At 47.7% G+C, this 16,236-nt stretch overlaps 2 protein-coding genes across 2 annotated transcripts in view; one reads left to right on the top strand and one right to left on the bottom strand.

The window, feature by feature from the left end:
• LOC148133569 (uncharacterized) overlaps positions 1–15,225 on the bottom strand; it is a 27,902-nt gene extending 12,677 nt beyond the window's left edge. Inside the window, exon 1 of the mRNA XM_087965108.1 lies at positions 15,074–15,225. Within this exon, the coding sequence (XP_087821234.1) occupies positions 15,074–15,225 (152 nt within the window). The remainder of the gene's footprint in view (positions 1–15,073) is intronic.
• SEMA6B (semaphorin 6B) overlaps positions 1–16,236 on the top strand; it is a 213,478-nt gene that overhangs the window by 108,078 nt on the left and 89,164 nt on the right. The gene's annotated exons all lie outside the window — the stretch shown is intronic.

Here is a 16,236-nt window from a genome sequence, read left to right as displayed (position 1 = left end):
GTGTTTTTGCCCTCCCAGGCTCAGGAGGAGGAGGAGAGGAGGAGGAGGAGGATTCTATAGTCCTTGGTGGTCTCTAAGCCTGGTTGTTTGCTTGCAGATGTTTCATGGCCCAACTAGATAACCTCATCAGTTCTGGAGGAGGAGGGGGGAAATGAAATAGATATATTAAGCCTTGGCAGTGCGTCTTAGGGAGTAATGTGGCATTGAACTTACTTACTTACTTACTTCCTCTCTCCCTTGCTTTTTTCATCCATTTGTTTCCTTTCTATTCCATTCCATCCCTTTCCTTCTTCATCCCTTTCCTTACTTCCTTTTTTTCCTTCTTCATCCCTTTCCTTACTTCCTTTTTTCTTTCCCTCCCTCTCCCTTCCCTTCTCCTTTTCCTTTCTATCTATTTCTATCTATCTTCTATCACCTTTCTATCTTCTTTCTGCCTATCCTGCTATCTGCCTATCTATCTATCTGTCCTATCTTCTTTATCCCTATCTTATATATCTGTCTACCTTCTCTATCTATCTTATCTATCTATCTATCTATCTATCTCTATCTATCTATCTATCTATCTATCTTATCTATCTATCTATCTATCTATCATCATCTCTTATCTATCTTATCTATTTTATCTATCTAATCTATCTAATCTATCTATCTATCATCTATCTATCTATCTATCGATTATCTATCTTTATCTATCTCATCTATCTATTATATATCTATCTATCTATCTATCTTCTCTATTATCTATCTATCATCTACCTATCTATCTATCTATCTATCTATCTATCTATCTATCTATCTATCTAATCTATCTATCTATCTATCTACCTTATCTATCTTATATATCTGTCTACCTTCTCTATCTATCTTATCTATCTATCTATCTATCTATCTATCTATCTATCTATCTATCTATCTATCTATCTATCTATCTATCTATCTAATCTATCTATCTTATCTATCTACCTTATCTATCTTATATATCTACCTTCTCTATCTATCTATCCATCTATCTCTCTCTCTCTCTCTCTCTCTCTCTCTCTCTCTCTCTATCTCTCTCTATCTATCTATCTATCTATCTATCTATCTACAATTAAGGCAATGCCCATTGTCCTTCTGAAGTTCACCCCCACTTCTATTTCCCTTCAGGCCTGTTTCTTGAGTGAGATATGGGGGCTGGGGGGGGGGGCGAAGGAGCGAAAAATGGGGTGTCACCAACGAAGAAACAATAAAGCTGGTGTTGCGATGGCTGATTCATTTGGCTCTTATTTTTACTTTTAGCGGCTCAAAATAGCAGCCGTCTCATCGGCCTGCGATCCATGATTTCATGCTCATTGTCACCTTTTTTGGGGGTGAGGAAGAAAAAAAATGTTCCAATGGAACAAAGGGGGCTGGGAAAAAAACATCCCCCCCCGAAATCTGAGTCCTCTCTGTCTGTCTTCCCGCCTTCTGTTCCACGGCAGTTGAAAACGGGTGGGCCTCAAAAAATTTAGCAAGGGGTTCTCGGCCCGGTTACTGGGTGGGCGTGGCCTAGTTGGCCTCCTGCACCAGTGGGGCGGGGTTGTCCTCCCCGGGCTCCGGCGGCTTTCCTCAGGCCTCCATGAGGGTGAAAACGGCCTCCCGGGGCTCCGGAGGCTCTCTGGAAGCTGTAAATAGGCCCATTTCTGAACTTCTGGGGTGGCTGTCTTTTGCCTTCCCTGAGCCTCCATGCATGGGCTACATGGGGACTCCGGGGAGGGGAGGGGAGGGGTGGGTGGGGCCAGCCAGGAGTGGGATTTGGGGGGTCTCCAAACTGCACAGAATCTTAGCTGAGGGGCTCTCCCCAACCCCCACAAACCCCCAGCAGCCCAGTCCTGAATTATCTCTCCAGTCTGCTTTTTTTTCCCCTCCTGGTTCTTCAGTGCTTGGACTACAATTCCCAGAAGCCCAAGCGAGCAGAGCAATGGACGGCTGCTCCTCGGGGACGTTCAGAATTCAAATTGGGGATATTCCGTAGAAAGGAATGCGCAGAGGACCTTGGGGGACGAGGGGAGGAAATGGGACTTTAAAAAAGAAAAAAAACATTGGGGAAGAGAGGCAGGTGCTGCCCCTAGTGGGTTACGGGGCAGGGAAAGACATGCAGGAAGGATCCCCACTGATGGATCAAGCGGTTAAAACTGGGGTCCTGGGTGGTCTCTGAGCTTGGTGGGGTTTTTTTTGTGGACGTTTGGTGACCCAGCTAGGGAAAATCATCAGAGCCAGCAAGGAGTGGGATTTGAGGAGGAGAGGAGGAGGAGGAAAAGGAGGAGGAGAAAAAGGAGGAGGAAGAAGAGGAAGAAGAGGAGGACGACTGTGGAGTCCTTGGTGGTCTCTAAGCTTGGTTTTTTGCTTGCAGATGTTTCATGACCCAACCAGATAACTTCGTCACTTCTAGAGGGGGTGGGTGGGAAATGAAATAGATATATTAAGCCTCGGCAGTATATCTTAAGGAGCCGCTCTGGCATTCAACTTCCTTCCTTCCTTTTCCTTCTTCAACCATTTCCTTCCTTCCTCCCCTCCCTTCCCTTCTTCATCTATTCACTCCCTTCATTTCCCTTCCCTTCTTCCTTTCCTTTCCTGTGAACCCCCAGCAGTCCATCCGTGAGCGCATCCCACAGTTGAGAGTCCTTCAAAAACCCCAAAGTGAAACCGGGGTGAGGGAGGGAAACGGATTGAAAATCGGAAACGAAGTGCACCAGGATTGAACGAAGAAAATTTCTGACAGCCTTGCAAAATCTGGGTCATTTCTTGAGGGGGGAATATATGTGTGTGTATGTATGTATGTATGTATGTATGTATGTATGTATGTATGTATATATTTGTTTTCTTAAGTTTTCGTGGGTACTTACATGTATGGTATTCAGCTTTGTTGGGTATTTTCCCACGTCATTGTAGTTGTGCTTTTAAAGTTGTAGCAACGTTTGGCAGAATCTCATCTGCCATCATCAGGCTTCTGTATTGCGTTCGTCTGCTGAACAGCAGAACACATCAAACTCCAAGACCAATAAACACAGACCAAGACTCCCAACCAATCAGGATGAAAAAAAAAACCCATTCTGGCACAGCAGTAGGCTAGCCCCAAATTTAAAACTGAAACAACTGTAAGAGTCTGACTCACAGACGAACATAATACAGAAGCCTGTTGATGGCAGATGAGATTCTGCTGAAATGTTGCTACAACTTTAAAAGAACAACTACAATGACGTGGGAAAATACCCGAACAAAGCCAAAGGCCATACATACATACATACATACATTCGAAATTTGTGGCATCTCAGGGTCAGATAACAGATAATCAGAGTTGGAAGGGACCTTGTAGTTCATCTAGCCCAAGCGGGAGACCCTACACCATTTCTGACAGATGGCAGTCCAATCTTTTCTTGAAAGAGGGATCCCCATTTGCGACCTTCTCGGCTGGACTAGCAAAGTCCATGGGGGGAAAGTTGGATTCTCTCAACAACCGCACGATTCACTTAATGACCACAGGGGTTTGCCGAACAGCTGCGGCAAAAAATTGTCAGGGGTGACTCACTTCCTTACCAACAGAATTTCTGGTACGAGTTGCAGTTGGAAATCTGAAAGTCTTCTCCATCCGGTTGGGGAAAAAACTCTCTGCAGGGTAGTTCACACCCAGCAACTCGGTGAAGGGGGATTGTGGGAGTTCGCGATAGTGGAAAAGAGAGGAGCAGGGAATGGAGTGTCCATGATGGAAAGCTATCTGACTTTTCTCCTTTGTTTGCAAGAGTTTGATGGTAGTGTTGTGGTTCGCCGGCAGCTGGTGCAGATGGCAGTGAACTCAGACAGTGGGGAAAAACAGGGACCAGTCTGGGGAGGACTCGGACGAGGGTCCTGCGTCCAATGCAAAGATGGGGCCAGGATCATCAGGGAGTGGGGTGCTGCCTCTGGAGCCTCCGGAATCTGGAAGCAGCGAGGTAGAAGAACAAGGGGAGCCCGTTCCCATTGCGCATGTGCACAGAGCTGCTAGAAGGCAAGACAAAAGGGATGACTCAGGAGTAAGGTTTGGAGGTGATTGCCCCTCCCCTGAGGTATAAAGGACAGGCAAAGGTGACGAAACCTTTGCAGGAAGCAGCGTCATTTGTTCTGTTCGGATTAATCCTTGAAGCTTTGTGTGGACTTTGTACTTCAGTTGTGTTTTTTATAGTTCATTTGGCACTTTTGTTGTTGACAATAATTCAAAGGAGAGAAAGGTGGGTACTTATCTCGAGGGACTGTTTGGGACTCATTATGGGCTGGGAATGAACATAATTCCCAGCGTTGAATTAAAACAAGAGTTGTTTTAACTAAGCATGTGCTTAATTACGGTCTCGGGAAGCCTTGGTCAGAGTAGGTAGATTTCACTGGTAACTTGTCTGTTGGTGCCTAGAACAACCCTCTTTATTCTAACAACACATGGATGTCGTGGGACTACAACTTCCATAGTTCTCAGCAACAGTGGGAAACCTGGGAGTGATTCCCATGTTAGTAGGCTGTTATGAGTTCTATTGATTGGTAACTGATTCTTACATAGAAAATCTTTAGTGCCACAGAATTCCTTTAAGATGGGTGGACTTCAACTCCCAGAATTCCCCAGCCGGCATGTTTTAAGGCAATTGGACTTCAACTCCCAGAATTCCCCAGCCATCATCCTTTAAGATAATTGGACCAGTCAAAGAATTCCCCAGCCATCATCCTTAAGCAATTGACTTCAACTCCCAGAACCAGCCATCATCCTTTAAGATAATTGGACCAGTCAAAGAATTCCCCAGCCATCATCCTTTAAGCGAATTGGACTTCAACTCCCAGAATTCCCCAGCCATCATTCTTTAAGACAATTGGACCAACTCCCAGAATTCCCCAGACATCATCCTTTAAGACAATTGGACTTCAACTCCCAGAATTCCCCAGCCATCATCCTTTAAGACAATTGGACCAGTCGAAGAATTCCCCAGCCATCATCCTTTAAGACAATTGGACTTCAACTCGCAGAATTCCCCAGCCATCATCCTTTAAACAACTGGACTTCAACTCCCAGAATTCCCCAGCCATCATCCTTTAAGACAATTGGACTTCAACTCCCAGAATTCCCCAGCCATCATCCTTTAAGACGAATTGGACTTCAACTCCCAGAATTCCCCAGCCATCATCCTTTAAGACAATTGGACCAACTCCCAGAATTCCCCAGCCATCATCCTTTAAGACAATTGGACTGCAACTCCCAGAATTCCCCAGCCATCATCCTTTAGGACAATTGGGCTTCAACTCCCAGAATTCCCCAGCCATCATCCTTTAAGACAATTGGACTTCAACTTCCAGAATTCCCGAGCCATCATCCTTTAAACAATTGGACTTCAACTCCCAGAATTCCCCAGCCATCATCCTTTAGAGACAATTGGACTTCAACCCCAGAATTCCCCAGCTGGCAAGCTTTAAAGCATGTGATTTCAGCTCCCAGAATTCCCCAGCCATCATCCTTTAAGACAATTGGACCAACTCCCAGAATTCCCCAGCCATCATTTTTAAGAGAATTGGACTTCAACTCCCAGAATTCCCCAGCCATCATCCTTTAAACAATTGGACTTCAACTCCCAGAATTCCCCAGCCATCATTCTTTAAGACAATTGGACTTCAACTCCCAGAATTCCCCAGCCATCATACTTTAAACAATTGGACTTCAACTCCCAGAATTCCCCAGCCATCATTCTTTAAGACAATTGGACCAACTCCCAGAATTCCCCAGCCATCATCCTTTAAGACAATTGGACTTCAACTCCCAGAATTCCCCAGCCATCATCCTTTAAGACAATTGGACTTCAACTCCCAGAATTCCCCAGCCATCATCCTTTAAGACAATTGGACTTCAACCCCAGAATTCCCCAGCCATCATCCTTTAAGACAATTGGACTTCCAGAATTCCCCAGCCATCATCCTTTAAGATAATTGGACTTCAACTCCCAGAATTCCCCAGACATCATCCTTTAAGACAATTGGACTTCAACTCCCAGAATTCCCCAGCCATCATCCTTTAAGACAATTGGACTTCAATCCCAGAATTCCCCAGCCATCATCCTTTAAGCGAATTGGACTTCAACTCCCAGAATTCCCCAGCCATCATCCTTTAAGATAATTGGACCAGTCAAAGAATTCCCCAGCCATCATCCTTTAAGACAATTGGACTTCAACTCCCAGAATTCCCCAGCCATCATCCTTTAAGACAATTGGACCAACTCCCAGAATTCCCCAGCCATCATCCTTTAAGACAATTGGACTTCAACTCCCAGAATTCCCGAGCCATCATCCTTTAAACAATTGGACTTCAACTCCCAGAATTCCCCAGCCATCATCCTTTAAGACAATTGGACTTCAACCCCCAGAATTCCCCAGCTGGCAAGCTTTAAAGCATATGATTTCAGCTCCCAGAATTCCCCAGTTAGGATGCTTTTCAGGTGGTTGGACTGAACGTACTGGATTGTCATCCCTATTGATTATCTCTTGTGTTTAAACCGATGAGGACTAGAAGCCCCCCTGCCACAACCTCTCCTTAGGCCGCAGAAGGCTCACCGTCTCCCATACCTCCACCCTGATCCTTCGCTTGACTCGGTTTCTTCTTCCCGTTAAGCAGGATTTGAATTCCGGCTGGATTATTTGTCTTCCGAAGTCCTTTTTTTTTTTCCTCTTTTTTTCCTTCCGCCGTTAAGCAAGTTCCCGTCTCAGATAAATTAGGTATGTTCAAAGGGGACTAATACAATGAGCCGCCATGTCAGGTTGGTTATAAGGCTGTTACATAAATCTGGTGCAAGGATCATAATGGCATTATATAAATCCTCCACACACAGCACAATTTCAATTTCAGGCCACCGCATTTCAAGGGGGGAAAACGCGGGCGGGGTTGGGGGGGTGGGTGGTGGGATGTGGTATCGAAGAGAAGATTTCAGAGAGAAATAAATGAGCAGGACTGCAGCGTTTTTCCTTTCCCTTGGAGGACGGGGCGGCCAATTTTAAGATTTTTTTTCTTCCCTTTTGTCTTTGGTTTAAATATAAAACGAGGGGGGAAGAAGGGAGGAGATGGTTTAGCATGCTGCAATTCGGATTTCGGGGAAGGAAGAAGGATCCGCCTTAACAGATTTAACAGATAATCAGAGTTGGAAGGGGCCTTGTAGGTCATCTAGTCCAACCCTCCACCCAAGCAGTGGACCCTACACCATTTCTGACAAATGGCAGTCCAGTCTCTTCTTGAAAGTCTCAAGTGATGGCGCTCCCACAACTTCCGAGGGCAACTTCTGTTCCATGGGTGGATCGTTCTCCCTGTCAGAAAATTCCTCCTTTTTTTCCAGGTTGAATCTCTCCTGGATCAGTTAACATCCATTACTCCTTGTCTGGCCTTCGGGTGCTTTAGAGAATAGCTTGACCCCCCCTCGTCCTCCCTGTTGTAGCTGTTTTGACAGCTACAATGGGGCAACATCGTCAGGAAAACCAGACGGGGATCACTTGATTGTAAAGCTACCGTTGGCAGAGTTTTGCAAGGCTGGAAGTCCACATCTCCTGCCATCTCCTTTAAGGTAAAGGTAAAGCTTCCCCTCGCGCATACGTGCGAGTCGTTTCTGGCTCTAGGGAGCGGTGCTCATCTCCGTTACAAAGCCGAAGAAGAGCCGGCGCGGTCCGAAGACGTCTCCATGGTCATGTGGCCAGCCTGACTAAAACGCCGAAGACACAAGGAACGCTGTTACCTTCCCACCAAAGGTGGTCCCTATTTTTCTACTTGCAATTTTTTACATGCTTTCGAACGGCTAGGTTGGCAGAAGATGGGACCAGGAACGGGAGATCACTCCGTTAGGCGGCTCTAGGGATTCGAACTGCCGAACTGCCGACCTTTCTGATCGACCAGCTCAGCGTCTTAGCCACTGAGCCACCGCGTCCCCTGTCATCTCCTTTACATCTCAAGAGTCCCTTCTGACTCTCTGTCTCCACCCGTTATGCGGCAGAGGGTTGGGCTATCTCCCCTGGTGGGATTCAACTGGTTCTTCCTAATGACCAGCTAGGTAGGTGTGGCTGGGAGGGGGGGGTCATATGACTGAGTGGGCGTGGCCAACTCCACATCACTCATGCCAAGGTGGGGGCAGCGCAGGAGACTTGAAATCTTCACCGTAGAGGGTGGTACAAGAAGTGTACCCTCTACAGTGGAGATTTTCACCCCTACCTGGAGTGAATCTCCCTCTCCTGCCATTGCCCTTATGTCATGCCCCTGTCGGAATCTGATTCGGAGGGGGAGGCCGAGCAGCTGACAGGGAGTGGGTGTGTGGCTCCATTGGCTGTGGAAGAAACTGGGGAAGGGCACAGTCCGGTTGGGCAGAGGTAGAACAAGGGAGAGGAATTCAGAGGAAGACCCAGGCCCACCCTCCACTTCATCCTAGGGCACGCAGGGAGGAACGGAGAAGGAAGCAACGTGAGTTGCCTGGCTTATGGGGGAGGAAAGGGCCCTGATTCCCTTCATTTGCTGCAGCTTGGGAACACAGTGTTTAAAAAGGGAGTTTGCTCACAGCAACTTGTTGGAAGCAAATTGTGAGTTATCTTTTGTTGTCAAGGCTTATCTGGGTTCCTGGCGTCTTCCCAACTGTGTGTGTGTTTTGTTGACCTTTGAAGTCTGCAATTCCTTCTCCTGCCCTGTCCAGTTAATGGCTGCAGTGGGGTTTGTGTGGATTTTTTAGTTACACAGTTTGTATGTACGTCGTTTTTCGGACTGAATTTCCTCCACTTAAAGACTGTTCTTGGGAGAATTTTTTTCTCCAGCTGAAAATAACCTGGACATTGGGGGCAAAGTGGGAGGTACTAAAGGAACACTTCTTGCTTATTTGACTGTTGTGTTGCCTTTGTGCCACGCTCCTGGACATCACACCTTATCTTCTCAGGCCAGGCGAGGAGTGACTGGGAGGAAAGGGGCGGGGCCAGGCAGCGGTGCACAAAAAGTTAGCAAACCCACCACTAGCTATCTTTGATCTGACCATTCCCTAAGCAGAATTTCTTTCCCTGTCTCCTCTACATCCCTCTACTAGGGAGTGACCCGTCTTCAAATAGTCCTGGGTTGTATAAGCAGCGGCACAGAATCAAAATCACATGAAGTATATTAGCACCGCTTTATAAAGCCTTAGTAAGGCCACACCTGGAATAACTGCGTCCAGTTTTGGTCATCACGTTACAAAAAAAGATGTTGAGACTTTAGAAGAAAAAAATGCAGAGAAGAGCAACTAAGAGGATTCAAGGCTTGAAGGCTGAAACATACGAAGAACAGTTGTGGGGTTTGGGTACGGCTAAGTCTAGAGAAAAGAAGAATTAGGGGTGACATGAAAGCAGTCTTCCAGTATTTGAGGGGCTGCCACAAAGAAGAGGGGGTCAAATTATCATCCAAAGCACCCAAAGGCAGGACAAGAAGCAAAGGATGGAAACTTATCAAGGAGAGAAGCCATCTGGAATTTAGGAGAAACTTCCTAACTGTGAGGACAATTAACCAGTGGAACAGCTTCCCTCCAGAAGTTGCGGATGCTCCGTCGTTGGAAATCTTTAAGAAGAGGCTGGACATCCATTTGTCTGAAATAGTTTAGGGCAGTGGCCCCCAACCTTTTTTGTCCCACGGCCCGGTACCGGCATCACAAAATGATCCACGGACCGGTACCGGCATCAGCACGCACGACCAAGGCAAGGCGAGCCAAGCAACCGGCCAGCCAGCCGTCCCCCGCTTCTCCCTGCCACCTTCAACTCCTCCTTTGTACCTTTGTCGATGGGCTTTTCGGGCTCTTTCTTAATCTCCTCCTAACGCGAGACTCCACTGCCATCGGGACGGCTCTTCGTTCGAAGCTGCCCCCCCTCGACAAAACTAAGGCGCGAGGATTCCTTCAGCACCCAAACGCCGCTTTCCAACTGACGACCGACAAGCTCGCCCGGAAGCACTTTCTCAAGCGCTGTCGAAACAAGATGGCGGCGACCACTTCTTTGCGGCCCGGTAAAAAATGATCCATGGACCGGTACCGGTCTGGGGCCTGGTGGTTGGGGACCACTGGTTTAGGGTCTCCTGCTTGAACAGTGGGTTGGACTAGAAGACCTCCAACGTCCCTTCCAGCTCTCTTATGATGGCCTCTCTTTCCCTCTTATGCAGCTTTGGCCTACGCCCTCTCTTATCTGACTGTTCCCCTAGGCATCTTCTCTCCCGACCCCCCACTTTATGCCCCGAGAAACTAGGGAGGGTCTCTTCTGAATCTCTTTTCCCACCCATTATCTACCTTTGGACTAGGCCTTCGCTTATCTGACTGTTCCCCTAGGCCAGGGGTCGCCAAACTTTTGAACCTCAGAGACCACCAAACTCATCATTTTAAATCCCACGGACCGGAGACCCTGGGAAAATCCCCCCAAAAAATTTCTGCAGGGAAATTCCCTACCCCGTTTTCCTACCAATCGATCGTTCTTTATTTGGGATCGTAGGACACCATCTCCAGCTCCGTTCTCGGGGAGAGAGAGAGAGAGACTTTTGGCTTCATGCAAGGAAAGCAGCAGAAGCAGCAGAAGTCTTTCTTGCTCTCCCCAAACTCCGCCAGAAATGAATCTTTGTGAGACCTGTCGTACCGGCGCAGCCTCTTGGAGCAGGAGGCCTTGCAGGGTCCCAAAGACTCATTTCTGGCGGAGTTTGGGGGAGAGAAAGAAAGACTTCTGCTGCTTTCCTTGCGTGCAGCCGAAAGCAGAAGAAGGAAGAAGCAGAAAGAAGCAGCCCAGTGGCCAGGCCAGGTGTATGGGGTGAGTGGGGCAAGTCCCCCCCTCCTCCCCTCACTACCTCATGTTGTTCACAATGCGAGCGACGCAAGCCTTGTGTTCCTGCGGGCCATGCGGCAGTGCAGCCTTGTTTTCCCGCACAGCCTGGATTAATTGCTTTGGAGGTGACATTTCTCTGCAGACCACCACAATTTTCTCACGGACCACCAGTGGTCAATGCCCCACTGGTTGGCAACCACTGCCCTAGGCACCATCTGTTCTACACCCACCCACCTCCATTTTACAGCTTGGGAAACAAGGGGGAAGGTATCGTTTGAGTCTCTTACCTTGTCCATTATCTAGCTGAGGGCTCTGCTGTCCCTTATCTGATCATTCCCTCGTAGTGTCTTTTCACCCGTCTGCCAAGGTCTTTCCCACATACCACCACAGAATAGCCCCACCTGGCGTCCCTGTTAGGGTGAAATGATGCTTAAGATAGAGAAACGGGATCCCTCGGCCCAATCCCCAAAATGTGAGATTTCGGGTGGAAGTATGGCATTCACTGCAGTCAGGTGCCTTTCCAAAAAGCAAAAATAAAAAAGGCAAGGTGGCTAAAAGCCCAACTTCCACCACATTCAAAGGCAGTCTTCCTCATTGCACGAATACACCCCCAAAAGGAGTCCAAAAAGTCCAGACAGGGGACATCCAAAGTCTGTATCTCTTTTATTATTTGTGTCCCGCGTGCAATAAAAATCAGGGTCTCTGGTCTTTTCGAGTTGCCAGCAGAAAGGGAGTGAGGGGAAGCAGTGCATTCCTTAAATGCTTCATAATAGCTAGGAGGTCGAAGCTTCTGGCGCGCAAGATGGAGAGCATGATTGATGACTCTTAGCTATGGATGTGTGTGTCCCATTGGAGAATATACATCCAAGGAATGGGGGAAGACCGGGGTCAAGGGGGAAAGGAATGGTGCGTCTCAGAGTCGGCTGCACCCAGGTAGCACCGGCATGTTCGCTCCTAATAAATCTTCTTCGAACTCGGAGAGATGTGGCTAGAGACTCGTGATTTGAATGGGGGCTGATGCTGGAGCCCTGACACAGTCATGGCTACCATTTTGACTTTTTTGACCTCCGATGGAGAATTCCGGATCCGACGCCTCAGCCCCCACCTTGCTGTCTCCTTAGCGCCTTCTGGATAAGGACTATGAAAGGCTACCTGGTCGGTGGAGACGATGTCGGGCTGGAGATGGCGAGATCCGGGTTCTAATCTTCTCCTCCTCTGTCGAAGCTCATTGGCTGAATGTGGACCCGCTCTTCCCTCTCTGCCCAACCTCCCTTGCGGGGTTGGGGTATTGGTGGAGGGGGGGGCAGAAGATGCTCCGAGGGCTCCCGCAGCAAAGATGAGACACACCAACCCACCAGAAGGTCCAAACAGAACGTTTTCTCTGTGGCTCCCAATTTTCCCTCCCTCCTTCATCCTCCCCGCCGGCATCTCTGACTCATCCCCACCTGCTTCTCCATTGTTTGCATCAGGAATCATTTTGGGGAACGTCCCCAAGTGGCATCTCCCACCTCCCCCTCCACACCCCCACCCCCAGGGGGAAGGCACCACCACCACAGCTGCCGTCCCCCACCAGACGTTTCTGAACGCCCCTAGCCTGCCATCCCAGAAGCCGGGTTTTTTGGGGGGAAAAACTGGGACGTCTCATTTGGATGCTTCCTGACAGCAGCAAGGAATTTTGTCGCTGTCGGCAATATTGCAACCCAAACTGCGAACCGCTTTTGTTAAACGTCCCAACAAGCTGCAGGTAACTCTCAACTGACAACCACAATTTTGTGGTTGTTGAATGACCCCGTAATCTTTAAAGTTGCCTGGTTTGGAAAACGATCTTCTAAAAGGGACAACCAGGCATTTGAAATGTACCCATTTTTACAATATATTAAACCAAAAATGAAAAGAGTCTGCAGAAATAGCTAGAAAAAAGAAGGAAAAAATTCTCACTCTCCGTTTGTCCTTTGACGGCACAGATGTCGATTCTGGACTTGAGACCAGGGGTGGGATTCTACCGGTTTGCACCTATTCGCTAGAACCGGTTGTTAACCTTCTAACCAGTTCGGAGAACCGGTTGTTAGAAGGAATTACTGGCCTAATCCTGTAAGGAAGGCAGGAAGGAAACATTCTGGTGTTGCTTACAGAAACTGTCTCTCCGTTAACCCTTATTACATTCTTGGCAGGACGAGACTTCCTGTCTCAGGAACGTCTCTGGAATTTTTTTTTCCTCCTTTGCTGGTACTTTGCTTGTGTGGAGTGACCATTCAAAGTTACAATGCCACTGAAAAAAGCGACTTATGACCGTTTTTCACACTTACGACTGTTGCAGCATCCCCACAGTCATGAGAGGCCAGGCGAGGAGATGCGTGCCTCGATGTGAGTGATGTTGAGTTGGCCACACCCAGCCAATAACATGACCACCAAGCCACATCCACCCGGTCACATGACCACCAAGCCATGCCCACTACCTAAGCCATGCCCACAGAACCGGTTGTTAAAAATTGTGAATCCCACCCCTGCTTGGGACAGAATACAAATTTAATTACCTGATCTTGTTTGGATGTGGGATGTCTCAGGCATCGTTGGCTTCAAAGCTGTGTTGGTGAGCAAGAAAGAAAAAGAATTAGTGAGATATTTTCGGCAGCGATGGAAGCCTCTGAGACCAAAATGTACCAAGATTAATAATAAAACAAAGCAAACAGCTCTTTTTAAAAACCAAATCAAAAGCATATTTGGGTCGCCTTACAACCAAAATGGAGCCCCAAATTTCCAAGACAGTTGTTAACGTTTTGCCCCGTTTTTGTGACCCTTTTCCCCCACCCCCAAGGTCGTTAAGTGAATTACTGCAGTCATTAAGTGAATTACACCATCATTAAATGAATCCACCTTCCCCCGCTGACTTTTGCTTGTCTCCCTGGATACAGCAACCGTCACAAATACGAGTCGGTTGCCAAACGTGTGAAATTTGGATCGCGTGGTCCTGGGGACGTTGCGACGGTCACCAGTGTGAAAAACAGTCCCTTATTTTTCATCCTGTTGTAACTTCAAATGGTCCCTAAACGAGTTGCTGTTAAACTGAGGACTTGCTTTGAAATCTCAATGGGGTCTTCAGAACAACTGGGTTGTTTTTTTTCCCCCCTCCATTATGATTTCTTCTTCCAGGCGAGGACAATTTGGGCAGAGTCCTTAGCTGGCACAGCCCCCATGCTCCTTGAACACTGGTAGGCGGGGATGAGGGGACTTGTAGTCCAGCAACCCCCCAGCGATGGTAGAAGAGGAAATGAAAGAGCAATTAAGAGGATCAAAGGCCCGGAGACCAAAACATACGAAGAACGGCTGCATGATTTGGGTTTGGCCAGTCTGGAGAAAAGAAGGGCTAGGAGAGACATGATAGCAGTCTTCCAATATTTGAGGGGTTGCCCCAAAGAAGAGGGAGTCAAGCTATTCTCCAAAGCAGGACAAGAAACCATGGGTGGAAACTCATCAAAGAGAGAAGCAATCTGTTCTGATCTAGGCTTCCCCAACAGCACGAAGCCCACTCCTCGTCCCGATAAAACCCCTTTTATTTAGTTTACAGTGAATTCCTCTCCAGCAAAGTCCCGGCCGACAGTCTTCCAAGAGATTCCACAATTACAGACCTTTATCACGCTGGGAGAGTTGCCAGGCCGATAATCTTTCAGACGTCACACTGTAGCAGACAATGCTTGGCAAGAATGCAGGAACAGATCTTCACCCAAATGAACTGATTGTCTCCTGCAAACCCCACTCCCCTTTCATTCCTCTTTTATTCCCTATGGGAGGGGCCATTCACCATCCACCTGTGTCTTTACTTCCGAGTCGACCCTTGTTCCTTAGCTGCTCCCTTCTCCTGACAGCTCTGTGCATGCGCACACTGGGAACAGGCTTCAGCTGTTCTTCTTCCCCACTGATCTCCGACTCTGATGGCAGCTGATAACTGTTGGATGGCCCTGGCCCCATCTCTGCCTCCGACGCATGAGCCCTTGTCCGAGCCTTCCCCAGACTCCAGGACTGGCCCATGTCCCTCCCCAACCTCCTCGCTGTCCGACTCTGCCACCGGCTCCGCTGGCGGGCCACCACACAACCTGGAATGAAGGAGAAATTTCCTAACAGCGAGGACAATTAACCAGTGGAAGATATGCGGACTTCAACTCCCAGGATTCAGTTCCCAGGGCTGGCTAGGGAATTCTGGGAATTGGAAGTCCCCGTGTCTTAGAGAAATATTGGGCCAACCCATCAAGAAGAGAATCGGTGGCCTCACGTGCTCCTCTCTCCTTCTGGTTCTTGACCAGCCACCGTGAACAAAGACCGATGTGTGTGCTTGCGTTTGGATATGCAAAGCCCGCAACCTCTTGAAAAGGGAGCCACGGAGAGATCCCAGCTCACAACCAGGTCTTCCTGGTAGACGAACATCCTGGTCGACGAACTTTGTTGTTGGCAGAAGCTTGTTAAATCAGTGTTGAGTTTGGAGGAGGCGTCTGGGAATTTTCCTGAAGAACTGAAGAAGCAAGTCAATAGATCATTGAACACATCAACTCCAAACGTACCCTGGGGACGCCATTGACCAAGCGCTAATTATCACTTGTTGGACACATTATATAAAGATTATGTGAAGAAAATTCCAGCATTGAGAAGTTCCCAGTACTGGGGAAAGAGGGAAAGGAAGGGAAGAAGAGGACAATGAATGAATGAATGAATGAATGAATGAATGAATGAATGAATGAATGAATTCTTTATTGGCCAAGTGTGATTAGACACATAAGGAATTTATCTTGGTGCAAATGCTTTCAGTGTACATAAAAAACATTCATCAAGAGTCAAGAGTCATAAGATACAACACTTAATAATAGTCATAGGGTACAATAAGCAATCAAATTCTACTAGGAAACAGCCAATATAAATCGTTAGGATACAAGTGACAAAGGTTACAGTCATACAGTCACAAATGGGAGGGGATGGGTGATAAGGAGTGATGAGAAGATTAATAGTAATAGTAGTGCAGACTTTGTAAATAGTTGGACAGTGTTGAGGGAATTATTTGTTTAGCAGAGTGATGGCTTTGGGGAAAAAAAAACTGTCCTTGTGTCTAGTTGTTCTTGTGTGCAGGGCTCTATAGCCTCGTTTTGAGGGTAGGAGTTGAAACAATTTATGTCCAGTGCGTGAGGGGTCTGTAAATATTTTCACAGCCCTCTTTTGACTCGTGCAGGATACAGGTCCTCCATGGAAGGCAGGCGGGTAGCCATTGTTTTTTCTGCAGTCCTAATTATCCTCTGAAGTCTGTGTCTGTCCTGTTGGGTTGCAGAACCAAACCAGACAGTTATAGAGGTGCATGTTCCAGGATAATGTTGCAGGATCGAATCTGGATTGGTCACCGGCACTTTCTGATCTTTTGGAGGGTGTTCAGGGGAAAAACTGTCCTTGTGT

The sequence above is a fragment of the Notechis scutatus genome, chromosome 1, assembly GCF_049901735.1.
Source record: "Notechis scutatus isolate UNSWTSFEM ecotype Mainland chromosome 1, rNotScu1.2, whole genome shotgun sequence".
Classification (NCBI taxonomy): Eukaryota; Metazoa; Chordata; class Lepidosauria; order Squamata; family Elapidae; genus Notechis; species Notechis scutatus.
Note: the sequence above shows the minus strand (reverse complement) of the source record. Positions and strands in the feature narration are given on the sequence as shown.